We start from the raw sequence: 25,023 nt of genomic DNA, 5'->3' as shown, positions 1-25,023 counted from the left end.
TTCTGTAATATCTTGACTCACAAAATGAGTTTTTGATATTTAGCCACAATTCATAAAGCATTAACCTCACCCATTTCCTTCTGCTTCACAAGCTCCAGCATCATTTGTTGCTCCAGCTCTTTAATTTGCTTTGCTTTGTCTTCAGTGTTATGCTGTAGTTGTGAACATTTAGCTCTCTCTTCTTCAAGATGTGTGCAGCATAATTCTAATTCCATTTTAAGACCTTCCATTTTAGACTGCATTTCATTCTGCAGATAGAACAAGGAAACATGGGGCAATAGGTCAGTGCAGATATGTCATTTACAATCTATACTCACCCAGCATAATGCTGCTTGCAGAATATTACAATCTATGCTTGTACAGTTTGCCAACACAAAAGGGCCGATCTTCAAAATGCAATTAATAGAAATACAACTCACCCTTTCAAACTAATCCAAGAATTTATCACGATCACAGAATCTACACCTTTAATGGACTACAATTTTTAAAGGTATTTTGCGCAATTTTTATATTACAGCTTGTATAGCAATTAAATGTTTAATTTTGTTTGTAATTTTTAAAAAAAATGTAGGCATTCAGTATGGGAACAGGCCATTTCAGCCCACGAGTCCATCCTGTCCAATTTACACCCAATTAATCTACAGCCTCGGATTGTTTCGAATGTTGGGAGTAAGTCAGAGCCCGAGCAAACATACAAATGCCTTACAGACAGTGTGGCATTCAAAACCACGGTCCCAATCGCTTGCGCTGTAAAGGCACCAACCACTACACTAATCGTGTCACTCTTACTAAGAATTCATTCATGACTAGATATTTTGGTTTAAGAAATTTCATCAACATTAACAGAAGAAAACACTACTATAGAGGCACCGAGGTCAGAGATGAGTTTAGTATGCAGGGCAACAACGCACTATTTTTAAATACAGAGGTGGTGAATATTTGCTGATCGATGCAACTTCTAAACCAGAAAAGGTCTTTGAGAAAGGAAACAAATTTAATTTCAAGAAAATATAAACTGGCTCCCAATGAGTTGCTTAAAAAAACTTGAAAATGACATTTAAAGAAGTCAATGTTTATTTTAACCTGTTGCTCAACTTTCAAATTTTCCTGTTGAAAGCTGAATTTTGCTTCTTGAAGTTTGTCCCTTTCTTCAGTAATATGTGACAATTCTCTCTGCATTTTCTCAAGTTGTTCATCGTTTTCTTCTCTACCCATCAACAAGTTATCACGTTCATTCAGTTCTTCTGTTAGTCTTAAAACCTAGATGCACATTTAAGAAAATAACAGCAAATATTGTTAGTGTTTTGGCTGCTATATTAATATAAACCCCTGTCTTTTGAGCCTTCAATTTTACCCCACAAAGAGGAACCTATAAACTTGATTTGAAAGGCAATTAAACTCATGCTACAAGCAAATGGGAGGAGAGAAATAACAATGCACAAAGTTTATAGGAGTAAACTGAAATTATATTACATGCATTCTACAGACTTCTTTGGTTGAAGTGGGGAAAAATAAAAACAATAATTTAATAAACTGTACTCATGATAGTCTTGTTTTTTTTAAAAACTTTCTAATGGAATATTATGACAATACAAGAAAATGGCACAAGTGGAAGCCTGTGTAAAAATTGCCCACATAACAAATATTGCAATTCAAAAATAAATTCCTGGTCTGATACTAATACTACTTTTTTTTAATTCTTTTTTAATTTTTTTAAATTTCTTGCACCATGTATCATATCAATAACAACATTCACAAATGATCATCATTAATATATAGTGACATTTCTTTCTTCCCCCACCTTTCGTCCCTCCCCATCCCCTTCAAAAACCAAAACATAATAAAACACAAAACAAAGAAATAACAAAAAGCAAAGAAGTCATATCATCCACTTTTACATATTTAAATCTTATCGTGTTCATAATCATGTCATTTTAAGAGATGGAGGTCTGTGGTCAGCATTCTCTAACATATTTTATGTATGGTTCCCAAATTTGTTTGAATAATGTATATTTGTCTTTCAGATTGTATGTAATTTTTTCTAATGGAATACACTTGTTCATTTCTGTACACCACTGTTGTATTTTAAGGCTTGCTTCCATTTTCCAAGGTGCCATAATACTTTTTGCTACTGCTAGAGCTATCGTAATGATATGTTATTTTTTGTTTAATATTAGGTTTAGATCTTCCCAGAAAGTTTTTACTTTTGAACATGTCCAAATTACATACAATACTGATCCAGTCTCTTGTTTACAGCGAAAGCATCTATTCGATGCGGTTGGGTACCACTCTTTTAATTTCTGAGGACTAATAAATAATCTGTGTAGCCAATTATATTGTATCATATGTAATCTAGTATTTATCGTATTCCTCATTGCTCCTATACATAACCCCTCACATGTTTCGTTCTTGATCTCTATTTTTAAATCTTTTTCCCAACTTTGTTTCGGTTTATACTTCGTTTCATCCTCTTCCTTATATTGCAGTTTGATGTACATGTTGGTTATAAATTTTGTAATTATTATTGTCTGTGATTAAATATTCATAGCTGCTACTTTCTGGTAATCGCAAGCTATTTCCCAGTTTATCTTTTAAACAAGTTTTCAATTGGTAATATGTAAACACTGTACCTTGTGTTATTCCATATTTATCTATTAATTGCTCAAATGTTAATAAATTATTTCCCAAAAAGCAATCTTCTATTTTCTTGATTCCTTTTCTATCCCATTCCTTGAAAAATAAATCATCTATTGTAAAGGGGATTAATGGGTTTTGTGTCAATAACATTTTTGGTATTTGGTAATTTATCTTCCTTTCTTCCAGGTGTATTCTTTTCCATAATTTAAGTATGTGATGTAATACTGGTGAATTGTTGTATTGAACCAATTTTTCATCCCATTTATAAAGTGTATGTTCTGGGATATTTTCTCCCAATTTGTCTGATTCTATCTTACTCCAGTCTGGTTTTTCTCCTCTCTGATAAAAATCTGATAAATACTACAGGACAGCACAGTTAAGGTAATTTGAAAGCTGTAGTCCCCCTTGTTTGTATCTCCATGTTAATTTTTCTAGTACTATTCTTGATTTTTTTACCCTTCCATAAAAACTTCCTATCTTCTTCAGTTTTGCAAATTTTCTGTCAGGGGAATTGGTAACTTTTGGAATAGATATTCCATCCATGGAAACACTTTCATCTTAATACAGTTTACTCTCCCTCTTTCCAATTCTCTAAATCTTCCTGTATTTTTAAAATTAATGGTTCATAGCTTAATTTGTATAAATGTTTTAGGTTATTATCTATCCTGATACCAAGGTAACGTATCGCCTGTGATTGTCATTTAAAATGGGTTTCTTTTTATAAATCTTGAATAATCAACTTTGTTCATTGGCATCACTTTGCTTTTATTAATGTTAACCTTGTACCCGGATATTTCTCCATACTCTTTCAGTTTCATATATAATTTTTTTTATTGATCTATCTGGCTCTTTTAAGTATACTATGATGTCGTCTGCAAATAGGCTGATTTTCTATTCTTTATTTATTTTCAACATCTTTACCTGTTTTTCTAATTCATCTACTTTTTCTGGCAATAACTTGTTTTGAGATAAAATGATCACTTCTTGCTGCAAACTGGCATTTTCCTTTTCCACTTTCACCAACTGTTGTTGAAGATCAGCAATGCTCTTCTCCAGATAAACACGATCCAATATATCTAAATTTAAATTTAAAATAAAACTGGTTTACAGTTTCACAAAAATGTCAATAAAAATTAAAATTTGTTCATCTATATGTGGAACCACAAGAGAAAGGTGAGGTCTTGAATGACTATATTGCATCTATATTTATGAAGGTGAAATTCATTGAATTCAAGGAATTCAGGGAAATGAAGTGACATCTTAATACTAAAGTCATGATACTAGAAATCTTAGAGCATAAAAGGTAGATAAATCCCTAGGACCTGGCCAAGGATATGATGGTAGGGTGGGGAAGAAATTGCTGGGGCCCTGGCAGAAATACTTGCATCACTTTTACCCATGCACAAGGCACTGGAAGGTGCTAATGTTGTCCTAAACAAGAGATGAAAGGACAAACAAGCTGGTGAGCCTGGTGGTAGGAGTGTTAATGGAGGAGATCCTGGAGGACGGGATTGATCAGCATTTGGGAATGCAAAGTCGAATTATTGAAAGTCAACATAGTTTTGTGCATGGGAAATCATGTTTTACAAATTTGATTTTTTTTTTTAAAAGGAGACAAAGAGAATTAACAAAGACTAGGTGGTAGACATCAGTTACATGAACTGGACAAAATCCTAGATAGGAGGCATGTCTCGAAGTTAAGATCACATGCAATCCAGGGTGAGCTAGCCGATTGGATTCAAAATGAGCTTGGTGGAAAGAAATAGAGGATGGTAGTGGAGGATGGGTGAGGCTGCACCCAGAGCACTGTACGTGATCTTGTCTCCATATTTAAGCTACGATGCATTTAGAGAAGGTGTAAAGAAAGTTCATTACGTTTATAATGAGGATGAAAGTTGAAATGTAAAGAAAAGTGAGCAGTTTGGCAGGAAGAATTGAGCTTAGACGAATAATAGTTAATCACATTTGAAAATACAAGATTTTAAGAACTGACAAAGGGAAGCCCAAGATCGTGTTTCACTAGTGAAGGCATGTTCAAAATAACTGGGCCCCCATTTAAGATGAAGAGGAAGTTATTTTCTCAGAAGGTTGTGAATCTCCTCTCCAAATCTGTGGAGGCATAATCCAATATTTTCTGTAAATGCCAAATACTATATTACAGAAACAATACCTTTTGGAACTTTCCCATCCAGAAGTGACATTAATTTGACATTTTCACTGTAAAAGTATTTTAATTCTTTCTGTAAATCAGATTGCATTTCTTTGTGGCGTGTTTGTTCAGTATTTAGTTTGGTGCTGTATAACTGGACATCCTTTTCCATCCGTTGATAATTCAATCTCATTTCATTCTTCAGTGGATAAAAGTTAGAGTGGAAAGAAGAAAAGGGGTAAAACATGAAAGTCTGCAGACACCATGATTGAAGTAAAAACATAATACTGGAGAAATTCAGCAGGTCAAGCTGTGTCTTTTATATTACAAGATAAAAATATGTAACCAACATTTCAGGGTTGAGCCCTTCATCAAGGTATGGAAAGATGTTGGCAGAGATCATTGGGGATCTCCCAGTAGCAATCCATTTCAATTCCCTGCCCCTTTCCCTTGCCAACATGTTAGTCCATGGTCTCAGATTGAGATGACGTGCCAATTGGAGGGAATAGCACTCATATGGATGCTGCAAGTCCTGCTGAGATCCTCCAGCATTTCTGTGTTGTTTTTTTTTATTTCCGTGAACCTGATGAGCTTTAAAGGGAGTTCACTATTGCCTTCTATGGATGCTGCAATTAGAGGATATATGGCATGCTGTCAAACACTCAAACTTCTTCAGCTTGATGTGGTAAATGTTCTGACTAGTTGCATCATGCCCTAATTTAGAAACTCAAGTAATCAGGAATGTAGAAGGCTGCAGAAAGTGGCAAACTTCGCCAAAATCATCACAAGCACCAACCTCCCATGTATTGATAAAATCTGTGCGAGGCTCTACTTTAATAGAGCTCCCAACATCATAACGGACCTCCATTACTCTGGATGCACACTCATTTGAACCTCCTGCCCGACAGGAGCAGCGAAAGGCCAGACTTCCTGCACCTCCATGCTCAAGAACAGATTTTATCCAACAGCTATCAGTCTCTTGAACCTCCCTGTACTACCACGAGATCTATCTACACTACAGAATGTCACTTAAAAAAAAATAAACAAACTGTGACTGTGAATGTTTATTTTTTGATATTAGTGCTTTTTGACTTGCACTGTGGCAATTTTTTTTTTTTTAATGTTGCTGTTGGGGTACTTTGTGTACCTATTCAACTGCAAAAATAATTGTGTTTATGTATATGACAAATTCACAATGAATATTATTGCTTTTTTTTTTAGACATTGACTACTCAACTTCTTTCTCTGCATCTGCTCTCATACATCCATTACCAGATTGCTCTCGCATTATGCTTGCACCATTTAATTCTCTGCCTCTTCAACTTCCTTATGTACTATATTTCTCTTAATACCATTATCAATATTGAATCATTTGATTACTGTCAACATTAATTCACTTTGTGTTACACGCAAAATTCTTTAATTACCATAGTTTCTTTGAGCTCCAAATTTTCACTTCTGAGAAAAGCAGACTCTTTCTTTGCATCACAGGTTACAACTTCTGCATCCTTCAAAGACTGCTGCAGCTGTTTGAGCTGAAATGCAAAACAGCGGAAAGATTTATCAATGTATGAATGCCACTTTTCTATTTCCAATAATGCAGATGTTAATGTAGAACAAAATTTTACTGTTTCAATTCATGTAGTAAGGCAGAGGAAGAACCTGTAAGTAAAATTAGAAAAAAGGCTAAACTGAAAGTGATAAGGACTTAGACGATAAGAGTTTAGCAGATAAAAGGCAAAAAGAAAGGAAAATGAAACTGCAGGGAAGTGATAAGAATAACAACAGTGTGTCGAGAAGCTACAAAACAGAAGAGTGCATGAAAAAAAGTCAGAAAAGGTTAAAAACATTTTATTTCAATGCATACAGCAATTTTTTGTTCAAAAGTTCACAATATAAATTAACACGCATGTCCTGATGGACATTGCAGAGATGTGATAGCAAGTTGGCCAAGACTGAGAACTGAACATTCACTAAATTCTTTGACACTTCAGAAAGATAGACAGGAAACAAAAAAGAGATAGACCGGTTAACAATGACGTTGAAAAATGACGTTGGGTTAGAAGCTCAAAACAGAGAAAAGGAACATCAAGGAAAGTAGTTCATAGGTCCATAATAAGACCTCCCACGCCTCCTTCAAGGTGCCACTTCTAATCATCAAATGCGCCACTTTTGGCTAATTTGCCATAGATTGGCCATCCCTGTACTATGGAAAAGATACAAATTAATGAATAATAGAGGCTTGGAAAACAAGTATTGCAATAATCCTCAAGCATTTTCATTGCCATAGAGATCAGAGAAGCCAAAGTGGTAGTAGCCTTGGGGATTCAAAGATAATGAGATATTGAAAAAGGCATAGGGGGTTGGGAAATTTTGATTTTTATTTAAAAGTGATTGAAGTGCCAAGTAGTACCAACTAGGGAGAGGTACACAGACACAACACAAGGAGAACCTCACTGAAGCACACAAGGCTCATTAGGATGTGTTCCAATCTCATTGGCCAGGGTGTCTAGAACCAGTAATGAAAAAGGAATAGTTATTTAGGACAGAGGAGAAATTCCTTCACTCAGGATGGAGTAGTTCTTCAAAATTCTCCTTTCAAGAGGAAGCTCTGTTTTGACTACATTCAAGGTATTAAAGAATTATTAAACATTCAGAGAATCAAGGATTTATGGGAACAAGGTGGAAAACCTACACAAAATGCAGGACCAGCAATTATGTTATTAAATTGCAGAACAGCTCCAAAAAAATGTTCATATATACATTTTTAAAGTTGTACTGTAATGGCAGTGTTGAAGCTATGTTTTAGCTTTGAAATATGCAAAGTTATATTGCATACAATACTACATTCATAAGACCCTAATCAAAAATTGTACTCATCTATTAATAAGATATCATAAAAATTACAACACAAGCAGATTTTGCATATTACCTGCATCGTTAATGTCTCAAGATCCACTTGGCTGCCTAACAACTCTTTTAGTTGATCCAACCGCTGTTCCTGGTCTTTTAATTCCTTAGTTTTGTTGTTTACTGCAGCCTATTAAAAAGTTGAAGTTCTCGTATTAGCAGTTGCACAAAAACATTATACACTGCTTATATAACTATTGAATTTAGAATATTAGCAATAACTAATGCAAGTGCCCATGAAAAATACTCAGACTTAAATTTCAGAAAAATCCAAGCTGCAAAAACATTAAAATGCTTCAGACGACCCACATAACAGTTTAAGAATGGAAATCATCATTGAAATGGTACCAGTACATGAAAAACAACTGAATATCACAATGCATTCTGCAACACTTAAATGTTGTTTTTCAGCAGGGTTAATTAATGGAGTAAATCTGCAGACACCATGATTGAGGTAAAAACACTGCTGGAGAAACTCAGCAGGTCAAACAATGTACTTTATTTAGCAAAGATAAAGATACAACCAACATTTTAGGCTTGAGCCCTTCATCAAGGTATGAACAAAATGTAGGCAGTCACCTGAACAAAATGGTGGGGGGAGGAGCATAGTACTATAGGCAGAAGGTCATAGGAGGATAAGAGTGCGAGGACAATAGCAAACAGGGGGAGATGGCTCTGTGAATGGAGAGGGAAGGGGTGGAAAGCTGGAGGAAAGGCTTCCTTTCTCTTCCCCAGCCTGTCTTCTTTCCTCCAGCTCTCCGCACACTTCCTTCTCCATTCAGAGCCTTCCCCCCACCCCTCCCTTATCCACCTCCTACTGTGCTCCTCCACCATTTTGTTCAGGCAACTGTCTACATTTTGTTCATACTTTGAAGGGCTCAAGCTTGAAATGCTAATTATGTATCTTTACCTTTGCTATATAAAGTACACTGTTTGACCTGCTGAGTTTTTCCAGCATGCTATTTTTAATTAATGGTGTTATAGAGAGGGAACATTCAGTTGCTTGGAAGTTATGATTTCAAGATAATTCCCAACATATTGAAAAATCAAAACTCACATATCAAATTAAAAGACTTGGACCAAAGTCAGCTTCCAATATATTATTTTCAATGGCAGCCAACTCATTAAAGCAAATGATCTATTGATAATGTATTGGATCACTTATAACACTTTGAAATTGAAAGACACATCAAAAGCATGAAATTTTTTTTAAAGAACAGATGGCATTAGAAATAAAAATAATTACTACCACTAGCTGGCAGAAAGATGGTATTCCACAAATGCCTTCACTTTTTTTAGATGCTGCCTCTTGGCCACATTATTCCAAAATTAGTTATGCAATCGGATTACTTCAATCCCTGCATCGCTTCCCGTCTACTTCTCTACTTGAGCCAATAACAATTTGCACAGTGCACAAACAATGAAAACACAAAGTTTTAATTAAATTGCACATATTTAACTAAACACATTAATAGAACCTTACCAAATACCAAAAAAAGCCATTTTAAGCTATGAAAATTTGTAAGATATTCCCTAATGAACCACAAGCCAAGCATTTTCAAATTGCACACAAGGCATTTGCTCAATACCTTATCTTCTTTCACAACTTGTTTTTCAAAGAATTCAAACTCTTCTATTTCACGTCTCTCTTTCAAGGCTTCAAATCGATCTCTCAGTTTTTTTAGCTCTTGGATTTCACAATTTTGATTTTCATTTTCCATTCTTAAGTATTTTTCATCCCTCTGTTTTTTTTCCAGGAGTTCTTTTAATTCTCTGATCTCTTCTTTGCAGTTCTCGTTCTCATTCTCCATTTTTAAGATTTTTGCATCGAACTGTAAAACAAAAGCATTAATGATATAATTTCAGGAAAGCTGACATCTGTAAATATTTGCAATGATATCAAAGAGAAAATTTCTGAATAGCGCAATTCACAAACCTCACTGTCCTTTAACTATTTCTCAAAGTGCTTTGTACTTTATTTTATATATTAGGGCACAGTTAATTTAAAAAAATAAATAAATAAAATCATGCATGCCTTTTAGTTTTTTTTTTACATGGGCAGATATTTAACCCCAGAATCTCATCTATCCTTCCCTTCTGAACATAGTAATTGTACATCACATATATGGACTGATAATCTAAATTTTAAAATTTTAAATGGAAGTTTAGACATACAGCATGTTAACAGTTCTTTGCAGTCCATAAGCCCGTACCACCCAGTTAACCTACAATACCTGGTAATATTTTGAATGGTAGGAAGAAACCAGAGTCACTGGGGAAAACCCAGTCAGACATGGAGAGAAACTACAAATTCCTTACAGAGAGCGCAGGATTCAACCTTGGTCCCAATCACTGGCGCTGTAACAGCATGGTGCTAACTGCTACGTTAACCGTGCTGCCAATAAGACCAACTTAGGAAGAGAATATATTGGCAACTGAATTGGTTGAAAGGGATAGGGGAAGGAGAGAGGAGTAGGAAGTAAGGCAGGAAAGAATGTCTAACATGTAGAAAATACAGATTTTCAAAGAAGACATAATTCTTCAATACTGTTCACAATTGTAAAATTACTTCCTCCAACCACAGAGGAACTATATATTCTTGCAAGCTTTTAACACACATTTTTATATACTATATGGAAGTAACACCAAGGCTTTAATACAAAGGTGCAGGAATTACATGAGGCTGAAAGTTCTGTACTAGTAATTCATGTTAGGTATGAGCCACTTCTTAATGTACTACCTTAAACTTGTTTTTTTAAATCCCCATTTCTCATTTCACTTTAATTCACAGCTATATGCTTCAGATAGTGGTAAATTCCTCATTCTAACTCCTCTTGAGATCAGTTTCTTCCAACTTCCCTGTTCATTGATGAATGTTTCGACCTTGTGACACCAATTTTAAACACTAGTATAAATATCTCTGAACTTGAACCCATCAAATACTTTCATAATTTTGAACTCTTAGTTCATCCCTTTTCGACAGGAAAAGAAAAGCAGGCTAATCTTTTTCAGACATGAGATTGCAGATGCTGGAATCTGGAGACAAACAATTTGCTGTAAGAACTCAAGCAGCATCAGCAAAAGGAAAAGGCTGGTAGATGTTTCAGGTTGGAATCATTTCTTTTTCTGCACTGATGCTGCTCAACCTTCAGAGTTCTTCAGCAAATCTGGTTTTGTTTTTTTTGCAGCTTCTCCAGTGACCATTAACCTTTCAAAACAGAACTTCTTAATGAGTGACTGAATCACATCTGCATTAAAGTTCAACACCATGTGAATATACAAGTATTTGGATAGCCAGAGACTGATAAAAGATAGTCAACTTGGCTTTGAGGGTGATAGGCCATGTCTTACCAATCTGATAGATTTGAGGAAATTACCAGGAAAGTTGATGAAGGAAAGGCTGTGGATGTTGTCTACATGGACTTTAGTAATGCCTTTGTCAAGGTTCCACGTTGGAGGATGGTCAGGAAGGTTTAGACACTGTATTCATGCAGACATAAAGTGGATTTGATATTGGCTATGCAGGAGAAGCCAAAGAATGGCAGTGGATGATTGCCTCTCAGACTGGAGGCCTGTGCCTCAGGGATCAGTGCTGGGTCCCTTGTTGTTTGTCAACTATATCAACAATCTGGACGATAATTTATTAAATTGGATTAGCAAGTTTGTAGAGGACACTAACATTGGAGGTGTTGAGGATAGCAAGGAAGGTTTTCAAACCTTGCAGAGGGATCTGGACCAGGTGGAAAGAAATGGGCTGAAAAATGGCAGATAGAATTTCATGAGGACAAATTTGAGGTGTTGCATTTTGGAAGAACAAACCAAGAAAAGACATGCATGTTAAGTGGTAGGACACTGAGGAGTGCAGTATAATGGATGGATCTGGGAATTGTTAGGTAAAAACATCATGAGCTGGGAATGTAGAAGGAATAACCCAGTGCTGGGCCGTAACAAGATGCAGTTGTGACCTTGTACTCTCAAGATAAGAGTGGGGATGACAAATTGATGTGCAGGAGGCTAGCAGAGAGCGATAGCAACAGTTTATTCATTGGACAATGTAATGGTATGATAATTTACTAAGTACGTATCCTGAGGTATAAAAAAAACACCACTTGCTGATAACGGCAGAATGCGCCTTCTCCAACTAACACTGTTAGTTGCAAATGTTACAATCCGGCAATAAAGAACAAAGAACCTTGATTTCGACTCAGTCTGGTGTTTGACTCACTCATTCATGAACAAAGCAGACCTAACAGAATACAGATCAGTAATTCCTGCAAGTGGCATCACAGATAGGGTTTTAAAAAGAGCTTTTGGCATATTGGCCTTTATAAGTCAAAGTATTGAGTATAGGAGTTGGGATATTATGGAAAAGTTGTGCAAGACATTGGTGAGGCCAAATATGGAGTATGGTGTGCTGATTTGGTCATCTAACTCCAGGAAAGATAATCAACAAGATAGAAAGAGCACAGAGAAGATTTACTAGAATGTTGCCCAGACTTCAGGAACCGAGTTACCAGGAAAGATTAAATAGATTGGGGCTTTATTCCATGGAGTGTCAAAGAATGAAGGGTGATTTGATAAGTATATTTAAAATCTTGAGGGGTATAGACAAACTAAATGTAGGCAGGCTTTTTCCTCACTGAGGGTAGATAAGATACAAACCAGAGAACATGGGTTAAGGGCGAAAGGGCAAAAGTTTAGAGGGAACATTATGAGGAACTTCTTCACACAGTGTGGCAGAAGTATGGAACGAGCTGCCAGCTGAAATGGTGAATACGAGCTCCATTTCAACATTTAAGAAGAATTGTGACAGATACATGGATGAAAGGGGTATGGAGGGCTATGGTCTGGGTACAGGTCAGTGGGAAAAGGCAAACTTATAGTTTGGCACAGACTAGAAGGGCTGAAAAGCCTGTTTTTGTGCAGTAATAGTCTATGGTTCTATGTACTTTGCTTGCATTTTTGAGGTGAGCACCACAATGCAGAGAGTGGAGTTCAATTCAGATTTGATATATTTCTGCATTGAGTTTTCATCTTTGCTCAGAGGCAACACGAGTTGCATGTGCCAAGGGAACAAGACTATAAACAGACCACAAGTCAACCTTATGAGGTTATAACCTTAAGGATAATGACACCTCCCTGCTGGACAGACTGAACATATATGTACAGTTTGATGAGAAAACAGGATGACACTGATGAACGGGCCCCCTGCAAAGCTGCAGCTGAAGTGAAGAGAACCCTCAATCCAAGGTGAACCCACACAAGGCAGTGGGACCAAACAACATACCTAGTCAAGTACCGAAGGACTGCACAGACTAATTGACTGAGGTCCTCACAGACATCTTCCACACCTCACTGCAGCAGTTCCCACAGGTTCAAGACAGCTGCCATAACCCAGGTACCCAAGAGGGCAACAATAATAAGCCTCAATGACTACCACCCCGTGGTTCTCTCCTCCACCATTATGAAATGTTCAAATGCCTGGTGATGGAACACATCAAAGCACACTTCCCAGAGTCACTGCACCCATTTCAATTCACCTAGAGAAGAAACCATTCCACAGACTACGCTTTAGCATCATTGCTTCATTCCGTTCTAACCCACCTGGAGATTGACAGCTCATACTCCAGGCTGCTGCTCATTGACTTCAGTTCAGCATTTAATACAATCATTTCCCAAAAGGCTGGTCTCGAAGCTGTCCTCAAAGGGACACAACCCACTCTGTAACTGGATCCTGGGCTTCCTAATGGAAAGACCAGTCTTTCAAGGTTGGTAGCAGAACATCAACCATTGTCATACTGAGCAATGGCACACCTTAGCACTGTGCACTCAGCCAGCTCCTATCCATGCTATTGACCTATAGCTACATCATCAGATCCAGCTCCAAGAAAGTCATCAAGTTTGCAAGGACACAGCAGTAGCTCACTTCATCAGCAACAATGTTGAATTGCACTACAAAGAGGTGGAGAATCTCATGAAATGATGCAAGAGTAACAACCAGTGTCTCAACATGGACAAGATGAAGGAGATGATTCATGGACTTCAGGAGGACCAGGAACAACCACCCTCCACTAAACATTGACAACTCAGTAGTAGAGTGGAGAGCACAAGATTCCTTGGAGTTCACTCAACTAATGACCTATCATGGACACTCAACATCTCCATACTTTTAGGAAGGCGCAACAGTACTTCCTGAAGATAGAAGCAGCCAAGGCTACAGGCCACCATTATGTCAACCTTTTTAGAAGCTCTATTTAGAGCACCCTGGCCGGCTGCATCAGTGAGGTACAGTTGCTGCAGAGAAGTGGATCTGAGAACAATAAGAATGGATCACTGGAGTCTCCATCTCCCCCACCGATGTGATTGCTGGGATCATTGTCTGAAGACGGTGCTCAAAATTATGGAGGACTCCTTCCAACCTGCACATAGCATCTTTCCAATGCAGAGCCAGCATCACCAGGCTGAGGAACAGCTTCTTCCCACAGGTAGTGAGGATGCTGAACAAACAAAGAAACTGCTCATACTTGCCATCTGAGACTCATATTCATGAAACAATTTTCTACTTATTTATTTGTATAGATGAAATACTGGTTCTGCATATTTATTTATTGTCTGCATGTGTGTTGTCTGTTTGTGACTCTGCATGTTTTTCACCGAGGACCAGAGAACACTGTTTCATCCTGTTGTGCTTGTACACTCAGATGACAAATGATTTGAGAAGGGCCTATTGTGAACTGCATGACCATCTATACCAACTTTAAGAGTTGACCATATTTTTAAATAACATTATGCTCATTTTTTGACCTGATTTTCATAAAACAAGAATTGGCTGATAGCCACACTTCATCAAATTTGATATTTCCAAAGAGTTGGCCATAAACAAAGAAAATGCTTTGACAAATACAAGAACAACTTCACACTGTTTGACTTTAGTCAATTAACAGGAAGAGAAAACAATTTTGGTTGCAGACATGACAAGGGAAAAAGTACTGTTGGATATCTATTATTAATTAGAAATAGGTATAAATTAATATTTGAAGTTGCAATAAAAGGGTGGATAAAGAGAAAAATAGGAAACAAGAACAGGGTGCCATAGTTGGCGGAGCAGTTAGCACAACGACTTTACAGTGCCAGCGATTGGGACTGAACCTGGGTTCAAATCCCACACTGTCTGTGAAGAGTTTGTACGTTCTCTCAGTGTTTGCATGGGTTTTCTCCAGGGATCCAGTTTCCTCCCACCCTTCAAAAGGTACCAGGATGCAGATTAATGGGGTGTAAATGAGGTGGTACTGACTTGTAGAGCCGAATTGGCCTGTTACAGTGGTGAATGTCTAAATTAATTGTAAAAAAAAAAGACAAATTATCGTGGAGATCTGCAGATTAAAGAGGCAGTTAAAGATTAGTGAATAAAATTAGGGGGATTTCATTACTGGATGAATTTAACTTTTGGTCAAGTAAAATGCTCCAATTATAGGAATTGATATGTCATAATCCATCTTACAGTAATACACAAATTCAAGAGTTCTGAATTTTTTTCATTTCCCACACAAAGGGATTGTCATTTTCCATAACAAACTATAGATCATGCTGAAAATCTGCCCACATATGCATAATTCATGGAACATTCCATGTGTAATATTAGGTGCAAAACAAATGTAAACAGTATTTAATGAATTTATTTGATCCAACTTCTTGCCCTGAAATCACAACTGTATTCGAGCGTTTCCCTCATTTGTTTAAAAGTACACTTCAGATTATTCTAACTGTATTTTGATAAAAACAAAGGAAATGGACTAGACAAGCAACACTGACCTTTGACGGCATATTTTCAATTTCTTTTCTTTCTAGATCTTTATTCAGCTCAGAAATTCTTGTGTCCAATTCATCCTTTAAAGATTCATCACACTCCACACTATGCAACAAATTTAAGATATTTATAAGTGAATACAGAAGATCATTTATGGCACTATGAGAATTGATATGTACACAAATCATATCACAATCATTTTTTTTTAAATCAAGCTGAATCAACTGCAGGAGCTTTGGATATTTGTTGTGGAAACTGCCAAGGTAACTTCTCTATGGACATTTGTAAAATATGTGACCAAACAATGCAAAGCCACTTGACACAGACTATTGAAAGCAGGCATGCAGAGACTGTACCATTGTAACTAGAGGTAAACAATGTTCATATTAATCAACACATTTAATTTTTCTGACGTGGAAAAATTGGTTTATGGGCAGAGATCACAATGAAGGACAGCTCACTAGATACAATTTATAAAATAGAAAGGGCACCAACAACTGAAAAAATCCAACTGCAAAATTATTACCCATGGACATATTTTTATTGTATTAAAAAAGATGCAAAAGCCCCATTTCCCATTTAATTCATCAATGCCATATGTAGCACGTTCCACATTGGTTTCTTCCAGAATTCCTGTTATTGAATGCCCTGACTTTGTGATTATTCATTTCAAATGCTCCCACATGGAGAATTTGAACTTCAGCTCAAACACAGAGCACAGAAACAGTTCCACAGGCACAATTTGTCAATGCTGAACAAAATGCCCTTCTGCTTTTTTCCACACCCCTCCAATCCCTTCCCATCCATATATTATGCAAGTGTTTCTGAAGGAAGTCAACATTCCTGCCTCAGTGGCAGGTGCAAGACCCGAGTTCCTCCAGCATTCTTGTGTTTTTACAATATTCCTGTCTCTCTCACTTTGCCTGGTAATCATTCAATTTTTCCACCACTGAGTGAAGAATTGTCTCCTCACATTAAAATCTCACCCTAATCTTGTCTTAGATTAGCCAACTCGAGGAAACACATTGTCACCATTCACCATCTACAGCCCTCAATTTTATAGACCTTAGTAGATCACCTCAAACACCAACACTAAACAATGTCAGGTTGGCTTGAGGTTTTGAGTTTAAGAATAAATATTTTGTTACAATTGTACAAGACTGAAATGAAACTACACCTTAAATAGTGTGTACATGCCTGGTCACTCTTCTTAAAGAAAAATGCAACTGTGTTGAGTGCAGCAAAGGGACACTGGATTGATGGTGGGTTCATCATTTTAGAAGAATGAATGTGGGGTCCATTCGCCCATTTCTACTTCTATTATGCTATTAAATTGTTAACAGAATGGCAAGTGACACGACATTACCATATTTAAGAGAATAAACTGCACTTCAATAAATTTGTTCCATCATCAGATAAAAAGCTATCAAGTGCAACACCCACCTGTTTTGGTTTCAAGACAATCACATCTGATAATATTGTAACTGGCCACAAACAAGGAGTACTATTTGACTTTTCTATGGAAGACAATATATGCCTTACCTAGTAAGAGAACATTGGCTTAATCTACTTTGATCAAGAGGTGAGAAATCTTCAAATGAAGCCAACAGGTACCCAGAACTTCCTCCTCTTTTTAATGTGATTTTACTACTGCACTCTGACATCGCATTAGGCTGCTGCTCATCTGGAAAGTCTTCTTGAACTGTTTAAAAAAAAAACTAATCAAACTCAGTTTATAGCAGAAATGGTATACAATTTGGATTATTAATTATGCCAAACAAGGGACAGGACATAACAGCAAGTGAAAGAATGTGGAGCTAATAGCCCAACTGTTCCAAGCCAACAAGTTGCCTACTTGAACTAGTCCCAATTGCAAATTAGGGACCACAGAGGCAGGAACATTCTTGCATGTGAATATTCCCCAGCCTCTTATTGATCTGTTAACTGGGCAGCTTGGCAGGCACCATTGTACTGTTCCAGCTTTCAACTGCACAAGTTCGCTGTATTAAGGAACGTGTTACAGTGTGTTATGGTGCTGTTTACTACTGCCGGCTTGATCTCCGCAATGGCAGGCCACCACAACACCTCCATGCCTGCTATGGGAAGCAAAGGAAGAGATTGGTGGAATTCTCAGAGATTTTAGCTGCAAGTGAGGCAGAGGAATGAAAGTCAGCCAATGAGCTACCTTTATTCAATAATGGCAATAGGGATAAGCCAGGTAATTATAGGTCACCAAATCTAACTCCTGTGGTAGGGAATTTGATTGGGGGGGGGGGGGAAGGGAGAAGCACTCAGGGCTAATCTTTACATTGGAAGGCCCTGTCAAACTAATGCAGCTGTTTGGAAAATTTCAATCAAAAAGTTCTTTGATAGTTGATTCAGTCTACCTGGGCTTCAGTAATGTCTTTTCCCAAGGTCCCATTGGAGACTAGTTCAAAAGATCTAGGACAAATTTGCCCCAGAAATGTTTGAAGAGTTGGGAGACAGAGGTTGTTTCTCATGATTGGAAGTCCATGACTAATGGTGCACTAAAGCAATCAGAACAACATTAATTTGGATGCCAATATAAGTGGTAAAGTTTGCCATTTCAGATGACACTGATTGGTGATATTGTGGATAGTGAGGAGGGTAATCTTTCAATACAGAATGATAACGATGGTAGGATGGATAGAGCAGATAAAATTTGATTGGCTAGGTCAGGGAACACATTTTTTGGAGGACTAACAAGGACCTCGGATGATGGCAGCGCAGGTAGATCAGGTGGTCAAAGCAATGTGTGTGCTACTTGGTTTTGATGGATGAAAATCTGATCACAACTGAAGAGATTAATAGATTAGAGAGATAGAATAGTCAATGTCAACAAAAAAAATTAACCACATACCCTTCCAATGTAAAGAATAACCATAATCAGTCATAAAAATGGTTCTCAAAGCAATGAGGATTAATTGAACAGCTCAGGAGGCAGTAAATGGGAATGAACACCAATAGCAGCAAAAGTTCATGTTCGCTCATGAGATTTTTATAAATAAAAATTAGGCAGACAACATGGTAACAGGCCCTTTCGGCCCAAGCTGCCCAATTAACCTACAACCCTAGTACATTTATGAAGTGTGGGAGGAAACCCACATAGACATAGGGAGAATGTACAAATTCCTTAGATAGCACCAATTTCCAACCCCAGCATTGCTCTAACCACTACACTAACCGTGCCGCCCTTGCCATGTGTAGCTGTATTATCTATACAAGCACCATGACTACCTGCAACTCTATGGAGAGGGCTTGAAGAATTTTTTCTGCATTCATGTGTTTGCATCTTGAGATAAAAACCACTTTTTAAATTGTGTCAGGTATAATATGACAATGAATTAAGTGTCAACTCAGCTTTTTAAGCATTGTCCATTTAGTTCCAGGACCAAAAAAAACCAAGATTACAACTATACAAAACATTGGCTATTGGCCTAACCAGAATACTATATCCCCATTATAGTAAAAGAAATAATTTCATTTGAGACTGTGACTGAGAAGATTCTCCAGGATAGAGCATTTTGGTTTTCAGAAGAGATTGGAATGGCTTGGTTTGTATTCCTGGAGCTGAAGACTAAGGCATACAAAATTACGAGGGGCATAGTCAGAAAACACAAGGAGAAACTTTCTACACAACGTGTATAAAGACAAAAGGAACAAGATTAAGGCAAGGTGCAGAAGGGCCAGAGGAGCATTGGATGGAATCTGGGACACATAGGATGAAGAGATAGTGAAAATACAGATTCTCACAATACATGGTACAGAACAGGAACAGGCCTTCAGCCCAAGATTTCTGCACCACACTGTGCCAAATTTAACAAACTTTGCTGCTTGTACATGATTGAGTACCTCCATATTCATGTCCCTATCAGAAGCCATTTGAGTGCTAGATTGTATTTGTTTCAGCCACCAACAGCCCATTCAGATTTATATTTATTGTCAGAGTACATACTTGACATCACAGATAACCCTGAGATTCTTTTTTCTGCAGGCAAGGTACATTATACCACTTACCACTTACTGGCAGTGCAAAAAAACTGACTCAACATACACATGTAAAAAAGGAATGTAAACAAAATGACTGTGCAAAACAGAGAACAAACAAACAAAAAAAATCAAAGTCCAAAAGAAAGAATCCTTAATCAAGTCGCTGATTGTGTTTGTTGAGGAGTCTGATGATGGAGGGGTAACGGATATTCCTGAACCTGGTGATGCAAGTCTTATCTCATCTGTACCTCTTTCCTGACGGTAGCAGTGAGAACAGAGCACATGTTGGATGATGTGGCTCTTTTGATTGCTGCTACTCTCTGACAGTAGCATTCTCTGTAGATGCTCTTGATAGTGGAGATTATTTTGCCTGTGATGTCCTGGGCTGTGTCCACTACCTTTTGCAGGGCTTTACACTCAGGGGTATTGGTGTCCACCACACATCTGTAGAAATTCTGTAGGGTTTCCAATGTCATACCAAACCCCTGCAAACTCCTGAGGAAGTAAAGGCACTAATGTGCTTTCTTCATGATGCCATTTGGGTGTTGAATTCAGTTAAGATCCTCCGAGATAGTGACTCCTAAGAACAAAGTTGATCACCCTCTCCACCTCCGATCCCCCAATGATCAGTGGATCACGTACCTCTGGTTTTCCTTGCCTGAAGTCAACAATCAGCTCCTTGGTTTTGGTGGCATTGTGTGCAAGGTTGTTGTTGGTGCACCAGTCAGTCAAGTTTTCAATCTCCCTTCTGTATGCTGCTCATCACCCCTTTTTAATGCAACCTACTACCGTGGTATTGTCAGCAAATTTGTACCAAGTCACATAGTCATAGGTATATAGTGAACAGAGCAGGGGGTTAAGAACGCAGTACTATGGTGCTCCAGTACTGATGGAGATTGTGGAGGCATTCTTACCAATATGCAGTGATTGTGGTCTGGAGTAGAGGAAATCCAGGGTCCAATCAGTAGGGAGTTGAGTCCCAGGTCTTGGGGTTTGCTGATCAATTTTGAAGGGATGGTGTTTGATGTCAAACTATGGTCGATAAGGAGCATCCTGATGTATGCATCTTCGCTGCCCAGGTGGTCCAGAGCTTTCCGAACACGTGACAGAATTTGTTCCTTGAAACTTGCCTTGTCAATCTCAGTTTAAAAAGTCCCCCCTCATCTTAAACATATGCACACCAAGAGAGATCTTTACCCCGAAATAAAGATACTGACCATCATTCCAATCCATGTCTCTAAAATTTGGAACTTCTATCAGTCTCTCTTAACCTCTGATGCACCAGAAAAAAAACAACCCAAGTGTGTCCAATCTCTTCCCATAACTCAACCTCGAAACCAGGAAGCATCTGGTAAATCTTTTCTGTATCTTTTTCAAAGTCTCCATGTCTTGCATAGCTATAACTCTACTTCCTCAATCATATACTCCATGGATGAATATCTCTACATGTCAAAAAATCCCTCTGATCATCAATGCTATAGAGTCCTACAATTAACTATATTTTTCTCTTAATTTTGACCTCCTATCAGCAACACATAACACTTGTCTGTATCAAATCCTACCTGCCATTTCTCTGCCTACATCTGCAAGTGATCGATGTCCCAGTATATTCTTTGATAGCTCTCTACTCTGTCTAGGTCCAATTATTATGTCAACTGCAATCTTGCTTCCTCACCCACCTACATTTTCTTCCAAGTCATTTATGTACAAACAACAAGAGACTAATACTGCTGTTTGTTTTGTATATGACAACTTGGATCACCACACTGACCCCTGCAGACCAGCACTGGGCAGAAAAACACCCTTCCAACAGTACCCCACCTTCCTTGGGTCAGTCAGTTCCAAATCCAAAGTAGCAATTCACCAGGGATACCAAGCATTTTTTACCTTCTGGATCAGTCTTCCATGAGGGGCCAGGTCAAATGCTTTTCTAACATCCCACTGCCTTACCCTCAACCACCTTTGTCAACTTTTCAAAAAAATCTAAATTTAGAAAGCATGACTTGTATCACAAATCCATGGTGACTATTGCAACATTTGAGAAACATCCAAGCAAGTACCCAAATAATCTTCAAGGTGTAAAAGACTACAGATCAAGAGATGGAAAATGGGATTAACCTATTTGGGAACTTGTACCACATGAACACACAAAAGTCTGTCCCTGCATTCCATGGCTAATAGAAGCTCATTTTTAATTTTTGTATCCAGGTAAATAAATAAGTCTGTTTTCAATTTTTTTCCCCCCTTTTACCTGTCTTTTCATCTTCCATTACTCTCCTTGACTTTTTAAAAAAAATCTACTCAACTTTTCCTCCATTAATTTTAAAAAGCAACACAAATGCACAAAATGCAACATTTCACCTTTAAAGTACCAAAGTATCTAGTTCTGTTACAAAATTTTGTATTATTTCTCCTCAGATCCTCATCTTTAAATAAAGTAACTGACAACCTGATGGTTAAACACACTTGAGGATCTAGATACAATTTAGAAAACAGCTTCATTTTAGGTAGTGGGTTTAGATTTTCTTTTTATAATAAAATAATATAATTTGATTGAGAATGCAGGATTCCTTGGATGAAAGGAAATGATTTAAATATAATGTATTATTTTTTGACTTTTAATATGTAGTCCTGTGTACTTTTTTTTTAATGTGGAATTTCAATAAAAATACTGAAAAAGAACCAAACTGATATCAATTCCTTAGTTCTAAAAGTCTAATTTTCCCCAAAAGAAACAACCATCAACTTGGCTTTTCAGAAAGAATGATGGAGAAAACATTATTTTTCAAAAGCCATTCAGTGACTAGCAATTGAATTAAATATCCAGAATATATTTATTCAACTTACTTTCTTCTGACTCTGGAAAGGCTTGATCCAATTTTATCACTTTTGCAGTATTGTCTGTTGTACTATTTAAGATGATTCGCTCTTTTCCAGGAGCCCAGGTATATCTTCTTTTTTTCCTGATCTTAAAAACAGAAACAGACTTTATACAATATACTCCTGAAATAAAAGAAAGCTCAGCTATCATCTCTGCACTCATACAAGCCATTTGCACATTGCTTATTCTCCTCTTAAACCATCTGAATTTGTTTTCCTAGGTTTTTTTTATAAACACAAACTTTGCTTTCAATCATTTCATGACCTTTTAATTTAGAGCTATGGCTAACAGACACCTCTGGCCCACAAACCCACGCTGCCCAAAATGCCCACATGACCTATAACCCTGTTCATCTTTGGAGGGCGGGAAGAAACTAGAGCACCCAGACAAAAGCATGCATGCATGGGGAGAACATACAAACTCCTTGCAGACAGTATTGGATTAGAACCCCGCCTATTGGCACTATAATAGCATAGTGCTAACCATTACATATGAAACCAAGACAAAATTCTACATCATATCAGTGGCTTCTTTCACAGATTTGGAGCTAATTTTCAAGGAAAATGATTGACCCAGTTCTCATCGCAGACCCACATAAACCATCATAAACAGCACAAATATTCAAAACCAAAGGGAAGCATAAAAATGGAAGCAGATTAATCTGACATCCAAACCATACCCACTATAAATTAAACAATTTTAAGCTTAAATTTCAAGACTTTTTTTTTTGGGGGGGGGGAGAAGATGGAGGAAGAGAAAGGGGTTATCTGAGGTGTCATGAGGTTGAAGAGAACAGCCATAATTGTTTTTATACCCATGTATTTTTGTGGTTTGCATACACAAATCTTTTTTCTTCTGTGCTTCTCATTTAATTCATTATGGTACTTCAACTTCACTCTCTTAAAATGATAACGTTTGAAACTGACTGTCAATATGCACTTCCAACACTAACTGCTACCATTTTTATATCTTCTATTTGTCTCTACAACAATTTTATTTAACCACAGCTGTAAATATTTGGATGTATAATTCTTTCCATCAAGCTCACAGTCACCTGTTATATCCATCTTGGGGATTATACCAAAGTATTTCAGAGAGCCATGAAAATATTTAGACTCTGCAGCAAGCTTATAGATTGAATGGTGAAAATTTGGCAAATGAAGTTTGATGCGAGAAAGTGAGAGGTCAAGAACTTCCCTAAAAGGAATCAAAATGCAGACCATTATTGCCTAAATGAATTTGGATTGATGAGTGACAGACTGACTAGTAACTCTCACACATGAATCACAAAATGTTAGAGGCACAGCAATTAGTTTTAATGGCATTTTTACCTTTATTGCAAGGTAGTTGGACATTGCTACAATTGTGTAAAATTGCCATGGCCATATATGTGCAATTTACTTTCTTTGTTCTTTAGATGCAAAGGTGTATTATAAATTAGCCATTGCAACCCAAGAGATATTCATTAGCTAGTTCGTAAGATTTTAAATTTGTCCTATCAAAAGCTGCTAAACATTGGATTTATATTCTTTGAAGTTAAGAATGAGGATTAATCTTATGCAGAATTCTGAAGATCAAGACAAGGCAGACATTAAGATATTTAAACAAGTTGGAGAGTCTGGAACCATGAGGCACATTTACAAGGGATGACCATTTAAAACTGAGCATTGGATGGTGAAACTCTAAAACACCACTCCAGAGGATTTTGGCACCCAAGACCATTGAAAGTAGATACAATTTTGAAAGAAAATAGGGAGAATTTAGGGCAATGGGGAAATGGCACAGAGGAGCATGTCTAATGTCAGAGATGCCTTGACATTCTTCATGAATACATCACATCTAATTAAAATAGGTTTGGTTTAATCATTATTCTGTTGCTACACAGCCAATTTCAAGTCAATTCACAAAATCACTTATGGAAGTTAATGAAGATAACATGGAGAGAAGTTAAATTCAAGCACTGCAATAGAAGTGGATCACTCAGACACCCAAACCTTACCAAATACAAATTGCCAAGTGTAACCCGAAATCTCCTTCAGTATTCCTCTACTTACCATGGACTACCTGCAATAAACCCAAACACCATCAAGCCTCTTCTGGAACCACCAACTGAACTGGTTTTGTTTTAGCTGAAAACTGAGAACTTTCATTTTGTCATCACGTTCACAACTTCATTTTATATACTACATTGTGGCAACTAATATGTTTGGTGTTCAGGTAAACCGGCCCGGTTGTACTGCATGCATGGTCAGAGCAGCCTACACCAAGATGGCGCCAGGCATCTTCCCCTTCAAGGAAAGGGCCCACACGCTAAGTATGAATAGCTGCCAGTCAGTGATGCAACTTCCAGTTCCCAGTGGCAGAAACAGAGAGCATCTTTAAAAAGCTCAAGAGCAAACAAAAAAGCAGCGAGTTTTGGAATGAACCAGTCTCATTATTGGCTCTGTAGCACAAGCGCCTCAATAAAGATTACATCTCAACATTGCTCATGAGCTTTGTTTTACATACTAGTGGAATCTATACCAACTCTTCCAAAAAAGTTTATATGATCTCACAAAATTCAATGCCCAAAATTTACATCAATCAACTCAGAGTACAAATAGGTTGGTTTGCAAAACCTATTTGACT

At 37.3% G+C, this 25,023-nt stretch overlaps 1 protein-coding gene and 1 long non-coding RNA gene across 4 annotated transcripts in view; one reads left to right on the top strand and one right to left on the bottom strand.

The window, feature by feature from the left end:
* cenpe (centromere protein E) overlaps positions 1 to 25,023 on the bottom strand; it is a 144,359-nt gene that overhangs the window by 77,218 nt on the left and 42,118 nt on the right. For all 3 annotated transcript variants that reach the window (XM_069925310.1, XM_069925298.1, XM_069925304.1), the window contains exons 14-23: positions 22,362 to 22,482; positions 17,046 to 17,205; positions 15,509 to 15,608; positions 9,286 to 9,528; positions 7,719 to 7,826; positions 6,214 to 6,321; positions 4,808 to 4,985; positions 3,559 to 3,713; positions 1,084 to 1,260; positions 71 to 248 (exon numbers count right to left, since the gene is read on the bottom strand). In XM_069925310.1, the coding sequence (XP_069781411.1) occupies positions 71 to 248; positions 1,084 to 1,260; positions 3,559 to 3,713; positions 4,808 to 4,985; positions 6,214 to 6,321; positions 7,719 to 7,826; positions 9,286 to 9,528; positions 15,509 to 15,608; positions 17,046 to 17,205; positions 22,362 to 22,482 (1,528 nt within the window). The remainder of the gene's footprint in view (positions 1 to 70; positions 249 to 1,083; positions 1,261 to 3,558; positions 3,714 to 4,807; positions 4,986 to 6,213; positions 6,322 to 7,718; positions 7,827 to 9,285; positions 9,529 to 15,508; positions 15,609 to 17,045; positions 17,206 to 22,361; positions 22,483 to 25,023) is intronic.
* LOC138757655 (uncharacterized) lies at positions 15,767 to 24,825 on the top strand. The gene is made up of 3 exons (XR_011353787.1): positions 15,767 to 15,873; positions 16,919 to 17,113; positions 24,281 to 24,825. It is a non-coding gene; the product is annotated as an uncharacterized lncRNA (long non-coding RNA).

The sequence above is a fragment of the Narcine bancroftii genome, chromosome 1 (genome assembly GCF_036971445.1).
Source record: "Narcine bancroftii isolate sNarBan1 chromosome 1, sNarBan1.hap1, whole genome shotgun sequence".
NCBI classification, from domain to species: Eukaryota; Metazoa; Chordata; class Chondrichthyes; order Torpediniformes; family Narcinidae; genus Narcine; species Narcine bancroftii.
This window is presented reverse-complemented; position numbering and strand designations above follow the sequence as displayed.